Source organism: Phocoena sinus, chromosome 3 (genome assembly GCF_008692025.1).
Source record: "Phocoena sinus isolate mPhoSin1 chromosome 3, mPhoSin1.pri, whole genome shotgun sequence".
Lineage (NCBI taxonomy): Eukaryota > Metazoa > Chordata > Mammalia > Artiodactyla > Phocoenidae > Phocoena > Phocoena sinus.
This window is the reverse complement of record NC_045765.1, coordinates 9,828,688-9,849,566: the sequence shown is the minus strand read 5'-3', so window position 1 is coordinate 9,849,566 and position 20,879 is coordinate 9,828,688. Positions and strand designations below refer to the sequence as shown.

Sequence of the window (20,879 nt, the reverse complement as noted above, 5' to 3'; positions counted from 1 at the left end):
GACCCTGGAGAGGGTTAGCAAACCAGCCTGAAAGGCATAAAGCAGCACCCCTTCTCTCCTTCACTCCTCCTTCTGCCACTGCCTGGACAGTCAGGGTCATCCCAAGACCCAGGACTGGCATGACCTTGGGCATTTGCAAGTTCCAAGCTGGAGCTGGATGGGGATGGCGGGAGAAAGGGGGTGACGAAGGATATACATGAGTCAGGAAGTGGTGTTCAGACAGTGCACACCCAGGGTCTAGGCGTGCCAGGGTGTGTGTGTGAGGGGAATGCAACCACGAGCCTAGACGTGTCCCCCCAGTTCAGTCAGGTGTACACAAGCCCACGTGGGCACGCCCACATTGAGGAGGTGCTTGTAAACGAACATGGCAGTGCAGCCCATGGCAGGACCCCAGGCTCTGAACCAAACTGCCTGGGTTCAGACCCTAGCTGTGCCATGCACAGACTGTGCGTCCTCTGAGCCTGTTTCCCTACCTTGATAGCGGGAATAAGGAGCACAAACTTCACATTTCCTGCTTTTGAGGACACAATGAAATGAAATAGGTAACGCCTTTACAGTGGCCCCAGGCGTGTGCCTGCCAAGGTCTGTTTGCTACTATTCATTGTAACAATTAGTAAGCATGTGAACTAGCCTGGGCAAACCCGCCTCTGCCCCAGCCCGGGTTCAGCAGTCAGAAGTATGCGGGGACAGTGAGCCGGAGTAGGGGAGATGCGCACGGGGGTCGATGGGGGCTGTGGAGGGGAGGGCTGGCTGCAGTATGTGAGGATACATCCAAGGGAATAGGGGCCTCTGGTCAGGTATGGAGCCCATCAACCTGAAGCCTGTCCCCTCCCCAGTTCCCGTAGCTAGCAGCATCACCCTCATTCTCTTTTATGTGCTGTCCAGCAGCTGGACGGCAGAGGCGTGGGTCCGAGTACAGCCAGTCCGAGCTGGTTCCTAACTACCCCGGGCTGGGCAGACACCTGCCAGGTTAGGAACACTGCGTCCTGGCTGGCCAGACCTTTGGGGGCAGGTCGAGTGGAGCCATGTGCACTCCTGGTGCTGGGGTCGACTTGAGAGGCTCAGGGGCGCCCCAGGGCGCCCCTCTTGGAGCTGAAAACCCTGAGCACCTGCCCCTCCCACACTGGGCTATGCATTCAATGGTGAAGATGGAGGGTTGTTTCTGCCAGGCTAGAGTGCCCCTTTGTAGGTGTGTCTGTAAAGGAGAACATCTGTCCTGTATCCATGCCAAATGTGGAGACAAGGTTTTGTGTCCCTAAGCTTGTGTGTTCATGACAACGCCCAAAGTGTTTGAGACCCAGGGGTGTGTGTGTGCCTGCCCGTCGCCGCCCGCAGTGAGGGGGTGTTGGGGAGCGTGTGTCTTACACGTATTGATGTACAAATGAATGCAGGTGAGTTTCATGAGGGGTTGTGGCCTGACTCCATCTGGATGTGACCCTCTGGGTCTGTGGGACTGTTGGGAGGGGTCGATGTTGTATGAGTGTGTCTTGCTACATTGGCATATCGAAGGGACTCCCTAGGACCCGGCTCTGACCCCGGGACTGTGTGCTGCTGTGCTCCTGCATCTGGTGTGTGGCCATGGTGTGTTTTTGTGCAGGGGAGATCAGGAATAAATGTCTGCTACCTCCCTCTGTGTGATGGCTCACGTGTGAAGGCATTCTGGGTCGGGCTGGGGTCTGCACTTGGCTGGTTGTGTGACCTTGCGTGTGTCTTTATTACGTAGTATGATCATGAAGGAATTCAGGGTGCCTGGGTCCCTGCCCCTGGGTTCCTGGGTGGCTGTTTGGAGCACCGTGTGGGTGCCTGAGAGCCGAGAGCCTGGTGGGTTAGGGTCCATCTGCTTTATATCTGCGTATGGGGGTGGGGGGGGCTAAGTGTTGTCTCTTTGGTGACTCTGGAAGTCTTTGTGACAGTGCGTACTGCTTTCTGGGTCACCGTGGTCGTGGGAGGCTGTGTTGAGGAAAGCTGAATTTGTGTCTGGGTCTATGGTGTGTGTTTCTAGGTGCATCTTTGTGTGTGATTACAGGTGAGTGTGGAGCGACCCAGACTCACTGAGCAGTGTGTGTATATGTCTGGGTCTGGTAAAGACAGGGTTCCTGCCCCCTCCCCCAGGTCTAGGTCCAAGATTTCTTGGATCTGCCAGTGACTGACTGGGAGACTGGACAGGAAGGAGCTACGGAGGACAAGGTGAATTCCCCACCCCCTGCCCCAGGTAACAAACTGATGAGACTTCAAAGTTCTGAGGCTGCAACTGAGGGGGGAGGGCCAGGGAGGGGCCACCCACGCCCACTCCCCAGCCCCCTCCCTCACAGAATCTGGCTTCAGCCCCACCCAACCCTGAAGCCTGTCCTTTCCCTGTCCCTGAGTGTCCCTGAACCAGCCACCAGGTGAGAAGGACCCAGGCCTGGGGGAATAGGGAACCTTGAGGACGAGTTGGTCTGCGGGCAAGAATCTGAGTCCTCAGGGTACGGTTGGCGGGCTCAGAAGGCTAGAGGGGAATGGACAGAGGAAAGGTCTAGGTGGATCCAGAATCGGGAGGGGGCAGAGCCAGTTCGATTAAGTGGGAGGGGGATAGGCTGGGGCAGCTGTGCAGGAGACGGAGCCAGCCTGAGGCTGAGGGGCTGTGGGGGAGGACCTGGGGCCTGGAAGCTTGGGGATCCGGCTTTGGAGGGCTTCAAAAGGAAGTGCAGGGGAGAGAATGGGCCGAGACTGGGTTAGCGGAGTAGGGGGAGGGAAAGCAGAAGTGGGACTTGAGGGAAGGAAGTCAGTTGGAGCCCTGGGAACATAGAAACTGAGGCGCTAGGGACTCGGGGAGCGGGGGGGAGGCTGTAGAGGGCGTCCAGGTAAGGGGTATGGGATCAGAGAGGGCAGCTCGGGTTAACTCGGTGGACCAAGGGCCTTGGCGGTGGGGGATGAACGGAGAGGGCCTGGGGAGGTCGGCGCAGGACGCTGGGACCTGGAGTCCAAGGAAGGGAGTGGCCTGCCAGAGGGCCTTGGGGAGGAGGGCTGGGGGCTAGGGCAGGACTGAACAGGTGGGAGGGGACGGGAAGCTGAGCCAGAGCCGGTACCGAGGAGGTGGCCGGGCGTGGAAAGTGACGCGGAGCTGAGTCGTCCCCGCACCTTTCCACCCTCTCCAGCAGCCTTCCAGCCCGGCCCGGCCCCCCATTCCTCGGCCCCCAATCCCGGGTCCGGTCCAGCCCCCTCTCCTTGGGCTTGACCGGCCCGGGCGCCGCGATGACTGTCACGTACACAGCTTGCGTGGCGAACGCGCGCTTCGGCGGCTTCTCGAAGCTGCTGCTGCTGTGGCGCGGGAGCATCTACAAACTTCTGTGGCGCGAGCTGCTGTGTTTCCTTGGGCTCTACATGGCGCTGAGTGCCGCCTATCGGTGAGGCGGCCCCGGGAGAGGGGGGAGGGCCGGCCGGAGTGGGGGCGTCTGGGGAGGGGCTCCGGGCCGGCCCCGGAGGAGGCGCTGGAAGGGAGACCTGCAACTGGGGACCGGGGCTCGCCCGTGATTCCGCGCCCCCTCCCTCGCAGCTTCGTGCTGACCGAAGAGCAGAAGCGCTACTTTGAGAAGCTCGTTCTTTACTGCGACCAGTACGCCAGTCTCATCCCGGTCTCTTTTGTGCTCGGTGCGTTCGCTCTCCTGAGTTCCCCATTCCCTTCATCCTGAGAAACCCATTGCCATTCATGCCTTTTGGAGACTCCCATTCCTGCCTTTCCGAGACGCCCCCCCCATCAAAGCCACCCCCCACAAATCCCCATTTCTGCGTCCTTTAGGCCAAGTATGGCCCCAATTCCTGAGACCTTGTATGTCATCTGATCAGAGGGTCCCCTGAGGTTCCCCCAATGAGAATTCCGTGTCATGCACAGGCTCATCCCTGGTCAACTCAGGGACTCCCATCTGCGTCTGCATGGGATTACTAGTGCCTCCCCTCACATGTACTGAGCCCCAGGGACCCCCATCCAAGAGCCCCACATGACTGCATCCTTTCAAGTCCAGCCTGAGGGGCATCTCTTGACAAGTCCCAGCTCCCTGTCCTCAGTGACTTCACTTGACCTCAGCCTTCCTCCCACCATTCTGGGCCCACAAGGATGGGGTGACCAGCCTGCCCCAGGTTCCCTGACTTAGACACCATGCCCAACCCCTTCACACATCCCTGGCTCCGGGGCTCCCTGTGGCTTTGGTGACAACCTGCCTGTGGGCCCTCTGTCTCCACCTCTATACGGAGATCCTAATCGCCCATCCCAGGTGACATCCAAGTAGCCAGGGTGATCCAGCCTGCACCAACCTCTCTGTACCTCAGGGCTGAATCTCCAGGTTCCCAGCTCAGGTGGCCCCACATGGTCTGGGTATCCAGCCTACCGCATGTTCCTGGTGAAGACCCTATGTCACTCCTCTTCCCATGACCTGGGACCCCAAACCCCTGGCCCTAGTGTCCCAACTGAGTCTCCCATTCCCGGCTCTCCCGCAGGCTTCTACGTAACGCTGGTGGTGCACCGCTGGTGGAACCAGTACCTATGTATGCCCCTGCCCGACGCGCTCATGTGCGTGGTGGTCGGCACAGTGCACGGGCGCGACGAGCGCGGCCGCCTCTACCGACGCACGCTCATGCGCTATGCAGGACTCTCTGCTGTGCTTATCCTGCGCTCTGTCAGCACCGCTGTCTTCAAGCGCTTCCCCACCATAGACCATGTGGTGGAAGCAGGTGAGGCTCCGGCCAAAAGGAACGCGGCGGGGGGGTGGGGGGGTGGGCGGGGGGGCGCAAAGACTGAGGGTGGGGCAAATAACCCCCGACCTCGCCCCTCCAGGGTTTATGACCCGCGAGGAGCGCAAGAAGTTCGAGAACCTGAACTCATCCTACAACAAGTACTGGGTGCCTTGCGTCTGGTTCTCCAACCTGGCGGCGCAGGCTCAGCGCGAGGGCCGCATCCGCAACAACGGCGCCCTTAAGCTGCTGCTGGAGGTGGGCTCTCCAGGTGGTCACTCATATCAAATGCCAGGGAAATTGTACCCCACGCACCCTGAGGTTGTGTGTCTGCCGTGCGCCTCCCACAAGGCAGATGCCAACCACCCTTATCTAGCAGCCCCCAGGTGTACGCTTAATCTCTATGGGGCGGCTCCTAGGTGCATAGTGCTCCTAGGCGTACACTCACCACTAGATACTCCCCCTGAAGTCCCTAGAAGAACACGCCCACCTCCCACCACGTGACCACTCGCCTCCATCCCAGGTACACCCCCCCCCACTTAATCCCCATGTGTGAGCTCACTATTCAGGCCCCCTCATAACGTGTATCTGCCTCCAGGAGCTGACTGTGTTTCGGGCCAAGTGTGGGATGCTCTTTCACTACGACTGGATTAGCATACCCCTTGTCTACACCCAGGTAACCCCGCCGTGCCTCTTTATATCCCGCGTCAGAGGCCCTGGAGCGTTGGTCTCAAGGAGAAACTGAGGGCCAGCTAAGACCCCCATCACAGTGACTCGCGATCCTGGCTCTGGTCTCTCCATGACACCCCAAGGCCCAGAGAACCCTGAATTGGCACTCCGTCCTGCCCCTCCCCCAGGTGGTGACCATCGCTGTGTACAGCTACTTCCTGGCCTGCCTCATCGGTCGCCAGTTCCTGGACCCGGCGCAGGGCTACAAAGACCACGACCTGGACCTGTGCGTACCCATCTTCACCCTGATGCAGTTCTTCTTCTACGCGGGCTGGCTCAAGGTGGGTGGGGCCCCAAGGCCAGGACTCCAGGGGTGGAGCGGGCAGGGGTTTTCAGTTCTCCACCTACCTCTCCTCTTACCCACTCAGGTAGCTGAGCAGCTCATCAACCCCTTCGGAGAGGACGACGATGACTTTGAGACCAACTTTCTGATCGACCGCAACTTCCAAGTGAGACTCTCTCGGTTAAGACCACCCCTGGGCTCCCAAAGCGGCCCTGGCCCCACCCCTGCTAAGACTCGCTCAGACATCGCCCCTGATCCATCCTTCTCTTTGGTCACCACACTCCTACCCATCCAGAGGGGTCCACCCTTCGGTGCCGGCGCTGTTCCATGCCCACTCTTCCCGCGTATCCTCGCCCGCAGGTGTCAATGCTGGCCGTGGACGAGATGTACGACGACCTGGCCATGCTGGAGAAGGACCTATACTGGGACGCAGCTGAGGCTCGCGCTCCCTACACCGCTGCCACCGCCTTCCTGTTGCAGCAGCCCTCCTTCCAGGGCTCCACCTTCGACATCACGTGAGCCAGGGGGGATGGGCGGGGCCTCTTGGGGGCGGGTCTCATGACTGCGGGGTGTATCTGATTGAAGGGGCTGTGGGTGACCAGGTCGGGGCTAAAGGCTACACCCTGGAGATTCGGGGCTAAGAGCTAAAGTCATGAGGACTAGGACGGGTCAGGGGTCAGGGATCCGGGTCAAGGTCTGGGACCCGGCCACTAACTGGGGGCAGAGCTAAGGGCTACAGTCTATGAGGACTGGATGGGCCAGAAGCGATACCAAAGGACAGGCGGCAGGGCCCCAACTTAGCCTTTTGAGGCCTAAGTTTGAGCATAGCCAGAGCCAGAGGATAAGGCCAGGCTCTCGGGTGAGGAGCCAAGGTCTTTTGGGATAAGTGGGACAATGGGGTGGAAAAGCAGCGTTCCTCGGTCCCAACTCTGTTGATGAAGAAGGGAGAGGCCGCAGCGCTGACCCATTCATTGTCTCTTCCGCAGGCTGGCCAAGGAGGACATGCAGTTCCAGCGGCAGGACGGCGTGGATGCACCGCTGAGCGATGCACACGGCGACTTCCTGCAGCGCCTCCTGCCGGTGGGCGCCGGCATGGCCGCTGGAGGCCTGCTGGGCCGGCGCCTGTCTTTACTGCGCCGCAAGAACAGCTGCGTGTCGGAGGAATCCACAGCCGGCAGCTGCGCATGCGCGGGCGCCCCTGATGGCGCGGCCCCAGAGTGCAGTTGCAGTGACGCGCTGCTACCCTTAGGCCTGCCAGAGCCGGAGTCTGAGCCCCACGCCGGCCGCGAGCCGCCAGCCCCCGGGCCACCCGCCGAGCCCTTCACCGTTGTGCCAATGCCCGGGCCCCGGGGGCCGGCTCCACCCTGGCTGCCCAGCCCCATTGGCGAGGAGGAGGAGAGTCTAACCTGAGACCCTTGGACCCTGGATCCCCAAGGATAGAGAAAATGCCCCAACACCGCCCGCAAGCAGTGGTTTGGGCTTTATAAGCTGCCTGTGGACTCCGCCTGCCCGCTTCTTACCTGCCTGCGTCCCGCCTTTACGTTTGGCACAGAGGCTTGGAGCGCCTCCCGTGGGCCAGGCACTGCACTGAGGGCAGGGTATTCTTCCAGCATCTTTGAACTGTCGGTCCTTACCACCAGCTCTACTTCCTACCCGCCACTGCGTGAGAGTTTTTATCAGTGTGCCTTGCCTTTCTTCTTTCCTCAAATTGGACATATGAGTGCCCACCTCAATGCGCTGTGAGGATGAAATGAAATGTGGCTTTAAAGTGTTTGGTACATAATAGGTGCTCAATAAACTTTTAGTGTTTTCTGGTTTGTTTGTTTTTACTCAACTCCTGCCAGGCATTTATGCTAAGTAAGCTTTAAGGAATCCTCCAGATTATTTGATGATGCCCTGCCCACTTCTTCCCAAATTCTCTCTGAAATGGCCCCATTAGTGCCCAGGGCTTTACTCATTCATCAATGTAGGACCCACGGTCCAAGGACCATAGCTTTCTCCTGCCAGCGTTTTTCTTTTTCTTTTGTTTTTTTGCCGCGCGGCTTGCGGGATCCTAGCTCCCCGACCAGGGATCGAACCCGGGCCCAAGGCAGTGAAAGCGTGGAGTCCTAACCACGAGACCTCCAGGGAATTCCCCTGCCAGCCTCGATTTATGCTTCTGCAAGTGACCCCTCTGCCTCAAGCTCCTGCACTCTCAGATACCCCTTCAGTGCTCTAGGTCTGACATCAATCGTATGTAGGTGACCCCTGAATTTAGAAGTCCAGCCAGGATCCCTCCCCTGACTCGAGACTCAGAAAGCCAACTTCCTGCTTGACATCTGCACGTGGGGATCTTACGGGCACCTCGAACATAACATGCCCCCAAACCAGCTCCCTATCAGCTCCCCACCTGTCCCAACCTCTGTCAGCTTTGTCCTTCCAGATGATGAGGACAAAACCTGGGAGTCACCTTCAACTCCTCTCTTTCTTTCATCCCCTCTCCTTATCAACCCAGTAGCAAACCCCATCAGCTTAGTCTTCAGACTGTATCCAGAATCCAACCATTTCCCATTCCTCCAGGGTCCACACCCTGGCCAGAGCCCTATCACCCAACCACCCACCTGGACGAGTGACCTGGTCTCTCAGCTCTGGCCCTGACACCCCCGCAGTCTGTTCCTCCCATAGGAGCCAAAGGGAGCCTGTGAAACTTGAATCAGGTCATGTCGCTCCTTTGCTTAGAACACTCTGTGGCTCCCACTTCACTTAGAATGAAAGCTAAAGTAATCCACACACCCTACAAGGCCCCTGGACAGTCTGCCTGGTCTTGACTCCTCCACTCTTCCCCTCACTCACTCCACTCCAGCCACACTGGCCTCCTCACTGTTCCTCTAACCCACCGAGCAAGGTCTCGTCCAGGGCCTTTACACGTGCTATTCCCTCTGCCTGGATCACTCTTCCCCAGATACCTACATGGTCCCTCCCTCACCTCCTGCAGGTCTCTGCTTAAATTATGTCACTTCAGGGCTTCCCTGGTGGCGCAGTGGTTGAGAGTCCGCCTGCCGATGCAGGGACGTGGGTTTGTGCCCCGGCCCGGGAGGATCCCACGTGCCGCGGAGCGGCTGGGCCCGTGAGCCATGGCTGCTGAGCCTGCGCGTGCGGAGCCTGTGCTCCGCAACGGGAGAGGCCGCAGCGTTGAGAGGCCCGCGTACCGCAAAAAATTAAAAATTAAAAAATTAAAAAAAATTATGTCACTTCCTTGGTGAGGCCTCCTTTCCTGGCCTTTTATTAAAAATCACCACCTGGGCTTCCCTGGTGGCGCAGTGGTTGAGAGTCTGCCTGCCAATGCAGGCGACACGGTTCGTGCCCCGGTCCGGGAAGATCCCACGTGCCGCGGAGCAGCTGGGCCTGTGAGCCATGACCGCTGAGCCTGCGTGTCCAGAGCCTGTGCTCCGCAACGGGAGAGGCCACAACGGTGAGAAGCCCACGTACCGCAAAGAAAAAAAAATCACCATCTCCCAAATCCACTTCCTGCATCCCATGACTTTTGTCTGCTTTATTTTTCTCTGTAGCACTTCTCACATCAAATATTTTATCTATTTTGTTTATTATCTGTCTCCATTGGAATTGACAGCTTCCTGAGGTAGGGATTTTTGTCTGAAGCTTCTTCAAAACCCACCACACACACAATACAGTTACACAGATACAACATGATTCAAACTTCCTACTGGGTGCTATCGGTCACTCACACTTTAGTAAGGAACACAAGCTAGGATTTTCTTAAAAGCACTGACCTGAGCCCCTGGCCTACCTTCTCTCTCTCCCCTCAGAGCCCAGAGTCCAGCCAAGTCAGATTGAAAGTCTTTATTATCTTTCTTCTCAAATATAAAATCACTCTCTCCCCTGGCAGCTCACTAAAATCAAGAATAAGAATCACATTGCTAAAAAGAATAGGCCCATTCCTGCCTCCCACCTCATCCTGCACTCTCGTCCCACCTGGGAGAGAAAAGGGCAGAGATTATGACTTCAAGGCTCTCAAGCAACTGGCTGAGGCATAATGCCGGGCCCCATGTGAGTCAGGGGAATCCAGGGTGGATTAAGCCCTGATTGGCTGGACAGGTGGCAGGATCCTGAGATCCATCAATGCTTGTCAGTGGGGCGCATGTTCGGGGGTGCTAGGCGTCCCAGGGGTCCGCGGCGAGCGTTGGTGGCCAGCCGCTGCTGTGCCAGGAATGACTGGGCATGGGCAGGTGCCCGCTCTTCCCCGGCTCGCTGCTGCAGAGCCATGCCCTGGAGGGAGGGGCATAGATGGGGTCAGGTGAGCCCACAGGACCCCCATGCCCACCCAATACTTCAGCCATGGCAACGGTGCACTCACCATATTATACCAGGCACTGATGAGCAGCTTTTCTTCCTGCTCTCGCTGACTTCGACTCTTCTCAAAGTCCATCTGCTAAGGAGGCAACAGTCAAGGACCTGGATATGCTGAGGACAGTGAGAAGGGACAAGGACACCCACCTCCAGGTGCCGGATGCGGACATCCCGCTCTCGGAGCTGTGTCCTCAGGGTGTGGAGTTTCCGGAGGAGCCCCGCCAGGTGGCCGCTGCTTGGGTTCCAGGGTCTGTATGACCTAGGGGTTGGGGAAGACACAGCCAGGGTGACCTTGGCCTCACGGGCCGTGGTGTAAAAGTCTGTGAGATGATTAGATATGACAGGTGTGGGGGCAGGAGGCATGAACCAATGGGAGGCAGCAGCCTCGGCAGAAGGCGTGTAGGGCACCCAGCGCCCGTCCCTCACTGTGCGCGCCTTGTCCACGTAGCGGCGGTACGCTCCTCCATGGCCCGCAAGTCCGCGTCCTTCTTCTGCAGGTTGTGCTGCAGCTCCTCGATACGCCGGGCTGCTGGGGGGGGGAACAAGGTGGCCCCTCAGCTCTGTGCCAAGCTTGGGGCTCCCTGCACCCAGCCGGCCACCACAGTCCCACTCACTGCTGCTATCGGCAGGGGGCTCTAGCTCCTCGATGTACTCGCGCTTCCGCTGCAGCTCCAGATCTGCCTCATGCAGCTTCTGCCTGCGGGCAGGGGGACCGGCAGCAGCAGCTGAGCTCTGGGCCCATTTCTTTTCTCCTAGTGGTGGCCACAGCCTTCCCAGCCAGCCAGAAGTGTCCCTGCAGACCTCTCTGCCTGACCCCAGCCTGGGGGTTATGTGCGCTGGCCCCACCATCTCCTCAGCCATCAGAGTCCCAACCCTCTACACCCTCATCAGGTGGCCCTGGACCAGCCCTCCCATTTGTCCACCTCTCCCCATTCCACAGCCCACTCGCTGGTCCAGGCACCATCATCCTTGCCAGCCCTCTCTACTCTCAACCCCTCAGTTCCATTCTCTACCCAGCAGCCAGGCATCTTTCTGGAATGCAAATCTCTTATAAAACAAAAGGACATATGGGACTTCCCTGGTGGCACAGTGGCTAAGAGTCCGCCTGCCAATGCAGGGGACACGGGTTCGATCCCTGGTCCGGGAAGATCCCACATGCTGTGGAGTAACTAAGCCCGTGCGCCACAACTACTGAGCCTGTGCTCTAGAGCCCCCGAGCCACAACTACTGAGCCCGGTGCTCCACAACAAGAGAAGCCAGCGCAATGAGAAGCCCACGCACTGCAACAAAGAGTAGCCCCCACTTGCTGCAACTAGAGGAAGCCCGCGTGCAGCAACAAAGAACCAACGCAGCCAAAAATAAATTAAAAATTTTAAACATTTTTAAAACAGGAAAGGAAATGCAAGCTAATAGTTGACAGTTCTGCCACCTGTGGCAAAACCCCAAATATTCCTGTAGGTGAGACTATTATCATGTGTTGGACATGGAACATGGTGTAACATCTAATAGTGAACCTCTGGCTATTTCTGCTAAAATTACAAAGGCATGTACCCTGGGAGCCACCCATTGCATTTTTGTGTATATTTGTACACAAGCAAAATGATGCCTATATAAGGTTTACTTTGTTACATTGCTTGAAATTGCAAATACCTAGAAAGAATGAGTTAAACACATTACGATATTACAAAAAATGCTATAGGCCAGACCTTCTGGACCAGAACTCTACAGGAGAATTAAGCCCTAATGCCTCCAGGTATCCATCCTCTGTAAGGAAATAACTTTCTGTGTTCCAGGTCGGCCTTAGCTTCATTGCATCCTTGGCAGAACTGAGAAAATAGTCACGAAAATAATTTTCTGTAAGGCCTAGTTCCCCTATGGAAACGCAGTTGACAAAGGCTGCTATATTTGAAAAAAAAAAAATAAGAAGGACTCCTTTATTTATTCTTAAGGAGAAATTCTCCAGTTAACTTGTTAAGTAGGGAAAGCAAAGTGCACATATTACACTACTTTTTGTGTAAATAAGGAATGATAGTAAAAATCTATATTCATATTCATTTGGATCTGCTTTAAAAATTCTGGAAGGATTTCCATAATAAACTAATAGAAATGAGGGTGGAATGGGGTGGAAACTGAGTCAATGAGGAGGACTCAGAGGTATACCCTTTATTTCTGTATAGCTCGGTATACATTTGGCTTTTAAACGATAAATGTGATAGCTATTTAAAATAGTTTCTTTCTTTCTTTTTTTTTAATAGTTCCTTTTTTTGGAATTCCCTGGCAGTCCAGGGGTTAGGACTCGGAGCTTTCACTGATGTGGGCCCGGGTTCAATCCCCGGTTGGGGAACTAAGATTCCACAAGCCACACAGTGTGGCCAAAAATGAAAAACACAAAAAAAACAACTTTCCTTTTAACAATGCAAAAGTAAAAGGTGACTATTACTTTGTCACACACCCTTGTTGCAATTTCCTCTGTGGCACCCCATTGTTCCCCCAAAACATTCCATATGCCTTCCCTTAGTCTATAAGGCCCACTTGAGCTGACCCTTCAGACTCCCTTTCCTCCTCAAGAACTCCCCATCGACACCGGATCCACCTCCCACACCTTTGCCTCAGCCTTTCCCCCACCAAGAGTACCCCCACTCTGGGACTCACAGATGCTCCTCCAGCTTCCTCTTCAGCAGGGTGACTGGAGGAGAGAAGAGGCACTGGGTGAGTGAGGGCTCCAGAGGTCCCAACCTCTTTCCAGACTGAGGGTAGGGGGTGCCACCCTGGGCTCAAGGTACTTACAATGGACTTCACGGGGCATCGGGCAGCAGGGGGGAGAGAGAGAAGGGTTATTGGGGGACACAAAGGAGGGCCAGGCAGGGAGGAGGTGGGCACTCACATCTTCAGTCTTGCCCCCCTGCTCCTGCAGGGCCTTCTGCAGGTCCTCCACCTGGGCCCGCAGCTCCGACAGCTGCTGCTGGTTCAGCCTGCAGGGTTGGGGGGCCCACTTAGTGCCTGCGCCCGCCCTCAGCCCCCCTCCAAGCGTGTGAGAGGCCCCCCTCCGCCAGGTGGGTCCTCACCGGTGCTGCATCTCCAGGCCGTGGCGCGCGCGGTTGGCCTCCTCCAGGTGGCGCTGCAGCTCCTCCTGCCGTTCCCGGTCGGCCGCCTCCTGCTGGCACAGGCGCTTGTTCTCCAGCTGAAGCTGTAGGAGCGTCTCCCTGCGGACCGGGAAGGAGTGAGCAGGGCGGGAGATGGGTCACCACTCAGGCCTACCAAGGCTCCAGCAGGGAAACCGGGCAGACGCGGCCAGGAGAGGAATAGAGCCTTGGGGGAAGAGCCCAGCCAGACCCTGGGGTAGGGTTAGAGTACAGGGAAAAGCGCCTAGGCATGGGTTGGCGGAGCGCCGGTGGGGCTGGGGGGCAAAGTGGGCGGAGCCATGAGCTGGGTCTAGGGGTGGCGCCAGGGAAGGGTGGGGCTACAGGAGAGGGTTAGAACACTGAGATGCGGCTGCCGGTAAAGTAAGACACTGAAAAGTGAAAAGCTGGGGTGGGAGTTCTTACAGGCAGCGCACAGGGCAGTGAACCTAGCAGGGAATATACTGAGGACGGGGCTGTATCCTGGGGGGCAGAACCCAATGTGGGCAGGGCTGGAGCAAAGGATTTTAGCCTGGGGAGTGGAGACAGATGGGTTGGATCTAATTTGTGCACTGAGGACGGATCCTGAAGAGGTGAGCCACCAATAGGGCTAGAGCCCTGGCCAGGTAAGAGCAGAATTAGGAGTGAGTGGGCCTAGAAGCCCGCTAGGACTTGGGAACCAAGTTGAGCAGGCCTGGCTAGCGGTAAATACCTGTACTGGGGACGGGGTTGAGGGTGGGCACTGGCAGGCCCCAGTGGAGCCAGAGCTCTGAGTGACCCCAGGATACCTGAGCTCCGCAGGTAGGATCTCGGCTGCTAAGTTTTCCACAGCCGGTGAGGTGGGATCCAGTGAGGGGTCTGGAGAATGTGTGAAAAGTCTTCAGGTGGCTGCACAGTTTCTGTCCCCATCCCTAGGATCCTCTTTCCGAGAAGCATCTTTGGGGGCTCAACTTCGGCCAAAAGCCTGACTTGACCCAAACCCCACCCCTGGCATGACAAGGAGCCATGATCCTTGGCCTGGGTTTGCCTTTGCCCCACCCAGAGCCCCGATAGACAGTCCCTGCCTTCTGTTGGCCCATGTCACCTCTTTCCACTCTAGCCTCCCTCCAATGTGGCCTAGCTCTGCCCCCAACCTAGACAAGCCCTGGGACACTGCCTTTTCTGCCTGCCCTAACAGCACACCAGACCAGGTAAGGCCAGGCCAGCCATCTCCCAGGCCCTGGGATGGGCCTCCAACTCACCGGCTTGGGTCAGCCCGCGAGGCTGCAACTGGGCGCAGCGCAGCTCCTCATTGGCCTCCCGCAGGGAGTCCCGCTCTGCCAGCAGCCGCTGGAGGGACGGGATGCAACAGGCTACTTGAGGGCTGGATCAGTCTCCTAGGATAGGGGTCCCCAACCCCTGGGCCGCAGACCGGTACCGGTCCACGGCCTGTTAGGAACCGGGCCACACAGCAGGAGGTGAGCGATGGGCAAGAAAGTGAAGTTTCGTCTGCCATTCCCTATAGCTCCCCATTGCTCGCATTACTGCCCCCAACCCCCAGTCCGTGGAAAAAATGTCCACGAAACCGGTCCCTGGTGCCAAAAAGGTTGGGGACTGCTGGGCTTCCCTGGTGGCGCAGTGGTTAAGAATCCAGGGTACACAGGTTGGAGCCCTGGTCCGGGAAGATCCCACATGCTGCGGAGCAACTAAGCGCGTGAGCTACAACTACTGAGCCCACGTGCCACAACTACTGAAGTCCGTGCTCTTGCAACAGGAAAAGCCACCTCAGTGAGAAGCCCACGCACCGCAATGAAGAGTAGCCCCCGCTCACCGCAACTAGAGAAAGCCCGCGTGCAGCAACGAAGACCCAACGCAGCCAAAAAATAAATAAATAAAAATAATAAAGTTCCCTTAAAAAAAAAATCTTATAAAGGTTGGGGACTGCTGTCCTAGGGAATGGGCTCTGCCACGATGGGCAGGGTGGGGCTTGGGTGGAGGGACCTCAGCCTCACCTCCTTCTCCTTTGACACCAACTCATACTTTTCCTCCAGATTGCGGCACTCGAATAGCCATTTCTCGGCCTTCATGGCCTCCTCCTGCCGCTGGCCCTGCAGTTCCTGAACCTAAACAGAGGAGAGGGGAGAGGACAGCAGGGTGGGAAGGAGGGGCAGGGACTGAGTACAAGGTGAAAGGGCGGAGCCAGAGGGACCAGCTGAGGGAACTTGGAGGAGGAGGCTTAAGGGGTGGGGCTTACAAGCCTAGGGAGGAGCTGGCTGGCCTAAAGGGCGTGGCCTCTATATAAAAATGGGAGCAGACTCTGGGTGGAAGGACTGAGCACCACGCTGAGGGTGAGCTAAAGTCAGCGGCCGGCCAAGAGAAGCCCCCACCCCAGTCCAGGTCCAGGCCCCCGCCCGTACCTGCCGCCGCTGCGCCTCTAGCTGGGCGCGCAGGGAGCCGGCCCGGCGCAGCTCTTCCTCCAGCTGCCGCGTGCGCTCTGCGTGGCCGGCGTTGCGCTCCTCCAGCTGCCGCACCTGCCGCCGCAGCTCCCGCAGCTCGCCCAGGCGGCGCCGGCAGCTGCTCAGCGTGGCCTCCAGCTGCCCTGCGCGCTCTGACGACTGCCTGCGGGCGGGGGCAATGGGAAGAGGACGCGGGGTCTGAGGTCAAGGGTTCAGCCTGGATGCGAGGCCCTCAGGGCAGGGGAAGGTGTCAGGTCAGCCTTGGGGCATTTGGGTTCAAGGTGATGGGTCATGAGGGTCAGGGGTCAGCGGAGCCTGGTGGCGTCGGGGGAATCATTAGGGAGCATAAAGGGAGCCCTAAACATCAATGGTTAGCCCAGGGTCAAAATCAGAATCTGGGGGACACAAAAATGACTGTGGGGTTACAGGGGAAATGATGGGGCCCAGAGGTTCTGAGGAGCCCCCATGGACACTTCGGGGGCATGATGTAGCTGTGGGCCTAACAAGGCTATTGTGGGTGCAGGGGCCGTGGTGGGGTCATGGGGGATCTTTGAGGCAGAGCACTGTGGGGCTCTTGAAGGTATGGTAGGGGCTCATTAGGCACTTTAACATTACAGGAATGCCATGGGGGTCACAGGGATCCTATAAGGCATTGGTCCCCAAACTTTCTGGCACCAGGGACTGGTTTCATGGAAGACAATATTTCCACGGACCGGCGGGGGGTAGGGGGATAGTCCAGGCAGTAATGCGAGTGATGGAGAGCGGTGGGGAGTGATGGGGAGCGGCAGATGAAGCTTCGCTCTCTCACCCTCTGCTCACCTCCTGCTGTGTGGCCCAGTTCCTAACAGGCTGCGGACCGGAACCAGTCCGCGGCCCAGGGGTTTGTGACCCCTGCTCTAAGGTATGTGGGATACAATGTGGGATAACAGGGGGACACTGTGGGGTCCTGGGGGGCACCATGGATCCAGGGAGCTTGGTGTTGTCCAGAGGACAAGGTGGATTCCAGGATAGTGCGGTGGGGTTCAGGATGGTATTGTGGAGTCAACAGGGCATTGTGGGTGCCCACTAGGAATTTGGGGGTTACAGGGGTACTGTGGCATCAGAGGGGCACTCTGGCAGTGGGGGTGTGTGGTGGGGACCTGCCACTCACCGAAGTTCATCCATTTCATCCTTCAGGGCCTGTGCCTCCTGGGCCAGGCTGGTCAGCTCCTGGTTCCGCTGCTGCAGCTCGGCGACCTCCCGTTCCAGCTCAGCACAGCGCACGCGCTCGTCCTCCCTGCCGCTCTCCAGCCTGGGGGAGGGGGAAGCATCACATGAAGGGACTGTGCCTGCCCCAGTCCCCTGGCCTGCTGGCCCTGTCCCCAACCGACCATACCTGAAGTTCTCTTCCTGCAGCTGCTCCAGCTGGGACTGCAGCAGCAGCAGCTTCTTGGAGGTGAGGCCGGTGGCACCCTCACCCTCGGACCGGCCCACCCGCTCCCTCAGCACCTCATTTTCCTGAACCAGGCTCTGCTTCTCCTCTGACAGGAGTACCAGCTGTGGGCAGGGCATACAGACGAGCCGGAGCTGGGAGAGGGGCTATGCGGGCGGCCCTGCCCTGGGAGAACCTGTGGACCCCCACCTCGGCCCCACCTGCCGCTCCAGGTCCAGACAGCGCTGCCGCAGCTCGTCACCCTCATCAGCCTCCTCACTCAGGAAGTAGTACCTGCGGGACTGATGAGAGGAGTTGAGGGGGGAGGGTGGGGAGAAACAAGAAACTCAGGGATCCAGGGGAGGAGAATGGGGAAACAGAGGATGGGATCTTCAGGGACAGAGAGGAGGGAGCCAAGAAACCCTCAAGATCTAAGAAGAGAGGGCTGGGACCTGAGGGGACTGGAGAAAAGGCAATTCAGGAACCCTGGGGACCTGGCAAGGGAAGAGGATAGGACCCTGGAGGATGGGAGTGGTTTACAGGCTTAAGGTCAAGCCCTTGCTCCTTAGGTAGCCCTGAAAATCAGTAATGGGGTCGGACCTTTAACAAGGTCCCCACCCCTTACCTGGCTATCAAAGTTCCCATATGTTTCCGGTGACAGGGAGTCAGAGGTGTCTTTGGTCATGAGCTGGAGGGGAGGGGGGTGCAGTGGGAGGACATTGAGATGAACTGGGCCCTCTGAGGGCAGCCTCCAAGGCTTCTACAATCCAGCCTAAGGACTACTCCATCCTCCTGTCCCCAAAGCCAGTCCTCCCCAATAACCCCAGTCCAGAGGCTGCCTCATGTGTCCAGCATGCAGGGAGTCCTGGTCCTTCCCCACTCCCCGGCCACCTGGCCACACTGCGTGCCTTGTGGGATCCTAGTTCTTTAAACAGGGATTGAACCCGGGCCATAGCAGTGAAAGCGCTGAGTCCTAACCACTGGACCACCAGGGAATTCTGAGGCCTGGCCCTTTTAGTGTGCTAGGTTGTGACTTAGAGCTGGGGGGCGCTGGCAGACACATGGGACAGGGAAATGTGGCCAGCTGAGTTCCAGACAGAGCCCAGACCTTACCAGGGCAGAGCCTGTGCCCAGCTGCCTTGGAGATGTCCCCTCCCCTGAAGCTCCTCGCTACAGTGGGCATACCCACCTACCTCCTGGATGGCTTCCATCACCACATGCTGAACTGATTCCTCTAGCGTCATGATTCGCTGGATGTGCTCTGGGGGTCAAGGCGGGGGAGACTGAGATGGAGGGTGGAAGGGCAAGAAGCGTTTCCTCAGGTCTTCCCCTAGGGACCCCCTAACCTCCCATACCCTGCTTCTTCTCGCAACTGATAGCACAGCCCAGCACCAGCTGAAGCAGCTTGCCAAGCTCTTCTGGGTCGGAGAACTCGCCAATAAGGCTCACATCTGGAAGGTGCTGCTCCAAAATGGGATGCCCCAGGACCTGAGGATGGGAGGAGGAAGGGGTATCAGGGGCTGACGGATCCCCCCCTCCTCCCAACCCAACCCCCTAAATCCCTTTACAGTTACTCACATCCTGGGAGTACTCCACCAGGCTCTGTAAGATTGTCTTCAGATTGTTGACCTGGGGAGGGGCAAGGAGTTGTGTCCAGGGTCCCAAATCCCCCCAGAAGGGGCCAAGCAGCCCCCACCCTGAATCTGTCTAGCCCATTCTTTTTTTCTCTGTCTCGCCTCCCAATCCCTGGTCATCTCATCCTGTTTAGCCCCATTCTCTGTCTGTATGTCCCCTCTCCTAGGAGTGACCTGTCTGGCTGCCTGCCCTTCTTACCCACCTGCCCATCTTGTTCACGTGTCCCCAGAATCCAGTCACTTCTCACCACCTGCCCCACTACACTTTGACCCTAGCCATCATCATCTCTCACCTGAATTATTGCACCAGCTTCCACTCTTGCTGCCCACCCCTCCGTTTCTCTACAAGCATCCAGAGGGAGCTTTTTAAAGCCCAAGCCAGGTTTGTGTCTTTCCTCTACTAAAATCCTTCCTTGACTTTACACAGCACTTAAAATAGAATCTATCTTCCCTGCTCCAGCCTGCCAGGCCCTTGATGATCTCATCTACCATTCCTGCCCCCTTGCTTTCTGTTCTGACCCCCCTGCCCTTCCTCGATCACACCAAGCTTATTTCCAACTCAGGGCCTTTGCATTTGCTGCTCCCTGTGTCTGGAATGCTATTCCTCCAAATCTTACATGGAGATCAGCCCATCTGGAGTAACAACCCACCCACTCTCAGTTGCTCTCTCTCGTGGCCCAGCTTTTATTGTCTTCATAGAGCTAATTGCCATTGGAAGTCAATGTTAATGTTTGTGTATGCAGGGTTTTGTCTGTGTTATTCCTTGCTGCACACCCAGGCCTGCTTAATAGAAGAATGAAGGAATAAATACATAGTTCGCTGGTCACCATACATCTGTCCCTCTTCCTGTCCAGATCTGTTTGTCCATCACCCAGGACATGTCTAACTGACCCTTCCCTGATCAACTCTTCACCAGTCTGTCCCCCATTCATGAGTCCACCTGTCACCTTCAACCTCCGGTTGGGACCTGGGTCGTCTGAGATGCCCTGGAGCCATGCCTCGTTGAACCAGGAAGGGTCTCTGGGGGTGAGAAGGTGGGATGAGCTGCTGGGGGACCCTTTTGGGACCCTCCCCCTCAGCCCCACTCACATCTGGTTCAGCACATAGGCTACTGCGAGGCCACTGCTCAGTTCCTGGGGGCTGGTACAGGGGGGCGGGACATGGAACGTCTGCAACTGGTGGGGGAGAGGAAAGTGCAACAGGCATTATCAGGGCCTGGGACCACGGAACAAAACCCCTTTTACAGACTTTTCCGGTCAGCAGGACCCTCACATGCTGGGTGGGGGCTGGCCTGTTGCTCCAGCAAGCCAGCTCCGTGGGGGAGTGGCTTCTGCTCACCTGGACGGACCGGAGGGGGCGTGGCCTCATTATACCTCTGCCCAACAAACCCCGCGCGACCAGGCGAGGTTAGACCACGAGTCACTTGGTCCCCATAGGCACCACGTGACCAGGCCAGCTCACCTGTGCCCTCGCCCCACATGACCCAGCCACTAAGGGGCGTGGCCTCACCTGCTCTTTACACGCAAATCTGCCACTTGACGGGTCAGGTGCTCAGGCCAGAGTGCAACGGCCTGGCAGGCCGACGCACCCCTTCCTCCTCCCTGCCCCAGGACGGAAGGGTGCACAGAGCCAAGGTCGGGGCTACCGGGCGAGAAGAGAGGGCGTACACCTGTCCCTGGCCCCGCCCCCGACCTACCCAGGTGAGCAGAGACCCGCATAGCTCGGCCTTGTCCACGCTCATGGCTCCCGATTGGATTCGACCCCGGCCGCGGAGCCCTGCCACCGCAGCGGCGTCCAGATCCGCCACCAGCGAGCGCCCGCAGCCCCGACCTCCCGCTCGGCCTAGAGCGCCGCCCCGCCCCCTAAGCGCAGGCCCCGCCCTGGGCACGTGATCTCCTCCCGGCACCAGCTCAGGGCTTCAGACCCTCCATCTTAGATCCGGGAAGCTTTTGGGCGCCAGCCTGCCGCTAGGGGTCAGTCTGGACCAGCCTTGCGCATCCCAAGGGTGGCTTCGCCTCCCCTCCTCCCCGAGCTCTTTTTGGGGTAACGGAGACTTCACCGTCGTTCCTCTTCATCAGAGGCGGAGCTGCCCCAGCCTGTTGTACAGGCGCATTCTCGTCCCTTCCCTTCGGCTGAAAGAAATTCTGCTGTCTAGCCACATTATGATCAGAGCCTTTGCGCAGGAGAGGGGCAGGTCTTAATATATTCTATGGA

The 20,879-nt window shown here is 57.9% G+C and overlaps 2 protein-coding genes across 4 annotated transcripts; one reads left to right on the top strand and one right to left on the bottom strand.

The window, feature by feature from the left end:
- Positions 1-2,785: 2,785 nt before the first annotated feature.
- On the top strand, positions 2,786-7,532 carry BEST2 (bestrophin 2). Of its 3 annotated transcripts, none has more exons than XM_032627093.1 (10): positions 2,786-2,843; positions 3,138-3,386; positions 3,536-3,630; positions 4,474-4,707; positions 4,811-4,965; positions 5,306-5,383; positions 5,565-5,717; positions 5,805-5,885; positions 6,080-6,234; positions 6,706-7,532. In XM_032627093.1, the coding sequence occupies exons 2-10, from the start codon at positions 3,235-3,237 to the stop codon at positions 7,127-7,129; spliced, it is 1,527 nt and encodes a 508-aa protein (XP_032482984.1). In that variant the 5' UTR covers positions 2,786-2,843; positions 3,138-3,234; the 3' UTR covers positions 7,130-7,532. The 3 variants fall into 3 exon arrangements, with proteins under 3 accessions (XP_032482984.1, XP_032482986.1, XP_032482985.1); XM_032627094.1 differs by having other exon boundaries at positions 2,809-2,843; positions 3,141-3,386; XM_032627095.1 differs by lacking the exon at positions 5,306-5,383 and having other exon boundaries at positions 6,706-7,513.
- A 2,012-nt stretch (positions 7,533-9,544) lies between these two features.
- Positions 9,545-20,617, bottom strand: HOOK2 (hook microtubule tethering protein 2). Its single transcript, XM_032628896.1, is given in 24 exon segments — positions 9,545-9,985; positions 10,074-10,145; positions 10,214-10,270; positions 10,272-10,325; positions 10,493-10,524; positions 10,527-10,595; positions 10,681-10,763; positions 12,719-12,752; positions 12,947-13,038; positions 13,132-13,269; positions 13,974-14,043; positions 14,427-14,514; positions 15,177-15,287; positions 15,582-15,783; positions 16,771-16,911; positions 16,996-17,156; positions 17,253-17,333; positions 17,657-17,719; positions 18,225-18,292; positions 18,387-18,519; positions 18,610-18,660; positions 19,613-19,685; positions 19,755-19,840; positions 20,362-20,617. Coding segments are annotated over 24 exon segments (2,154 nt in total). The 5' UTR covers positions 20,407-20,617; the 3' UTR covers positions 9,545-9,835.
- Positions 20,618-20,879: the final 262 nt, after the last annotated feature.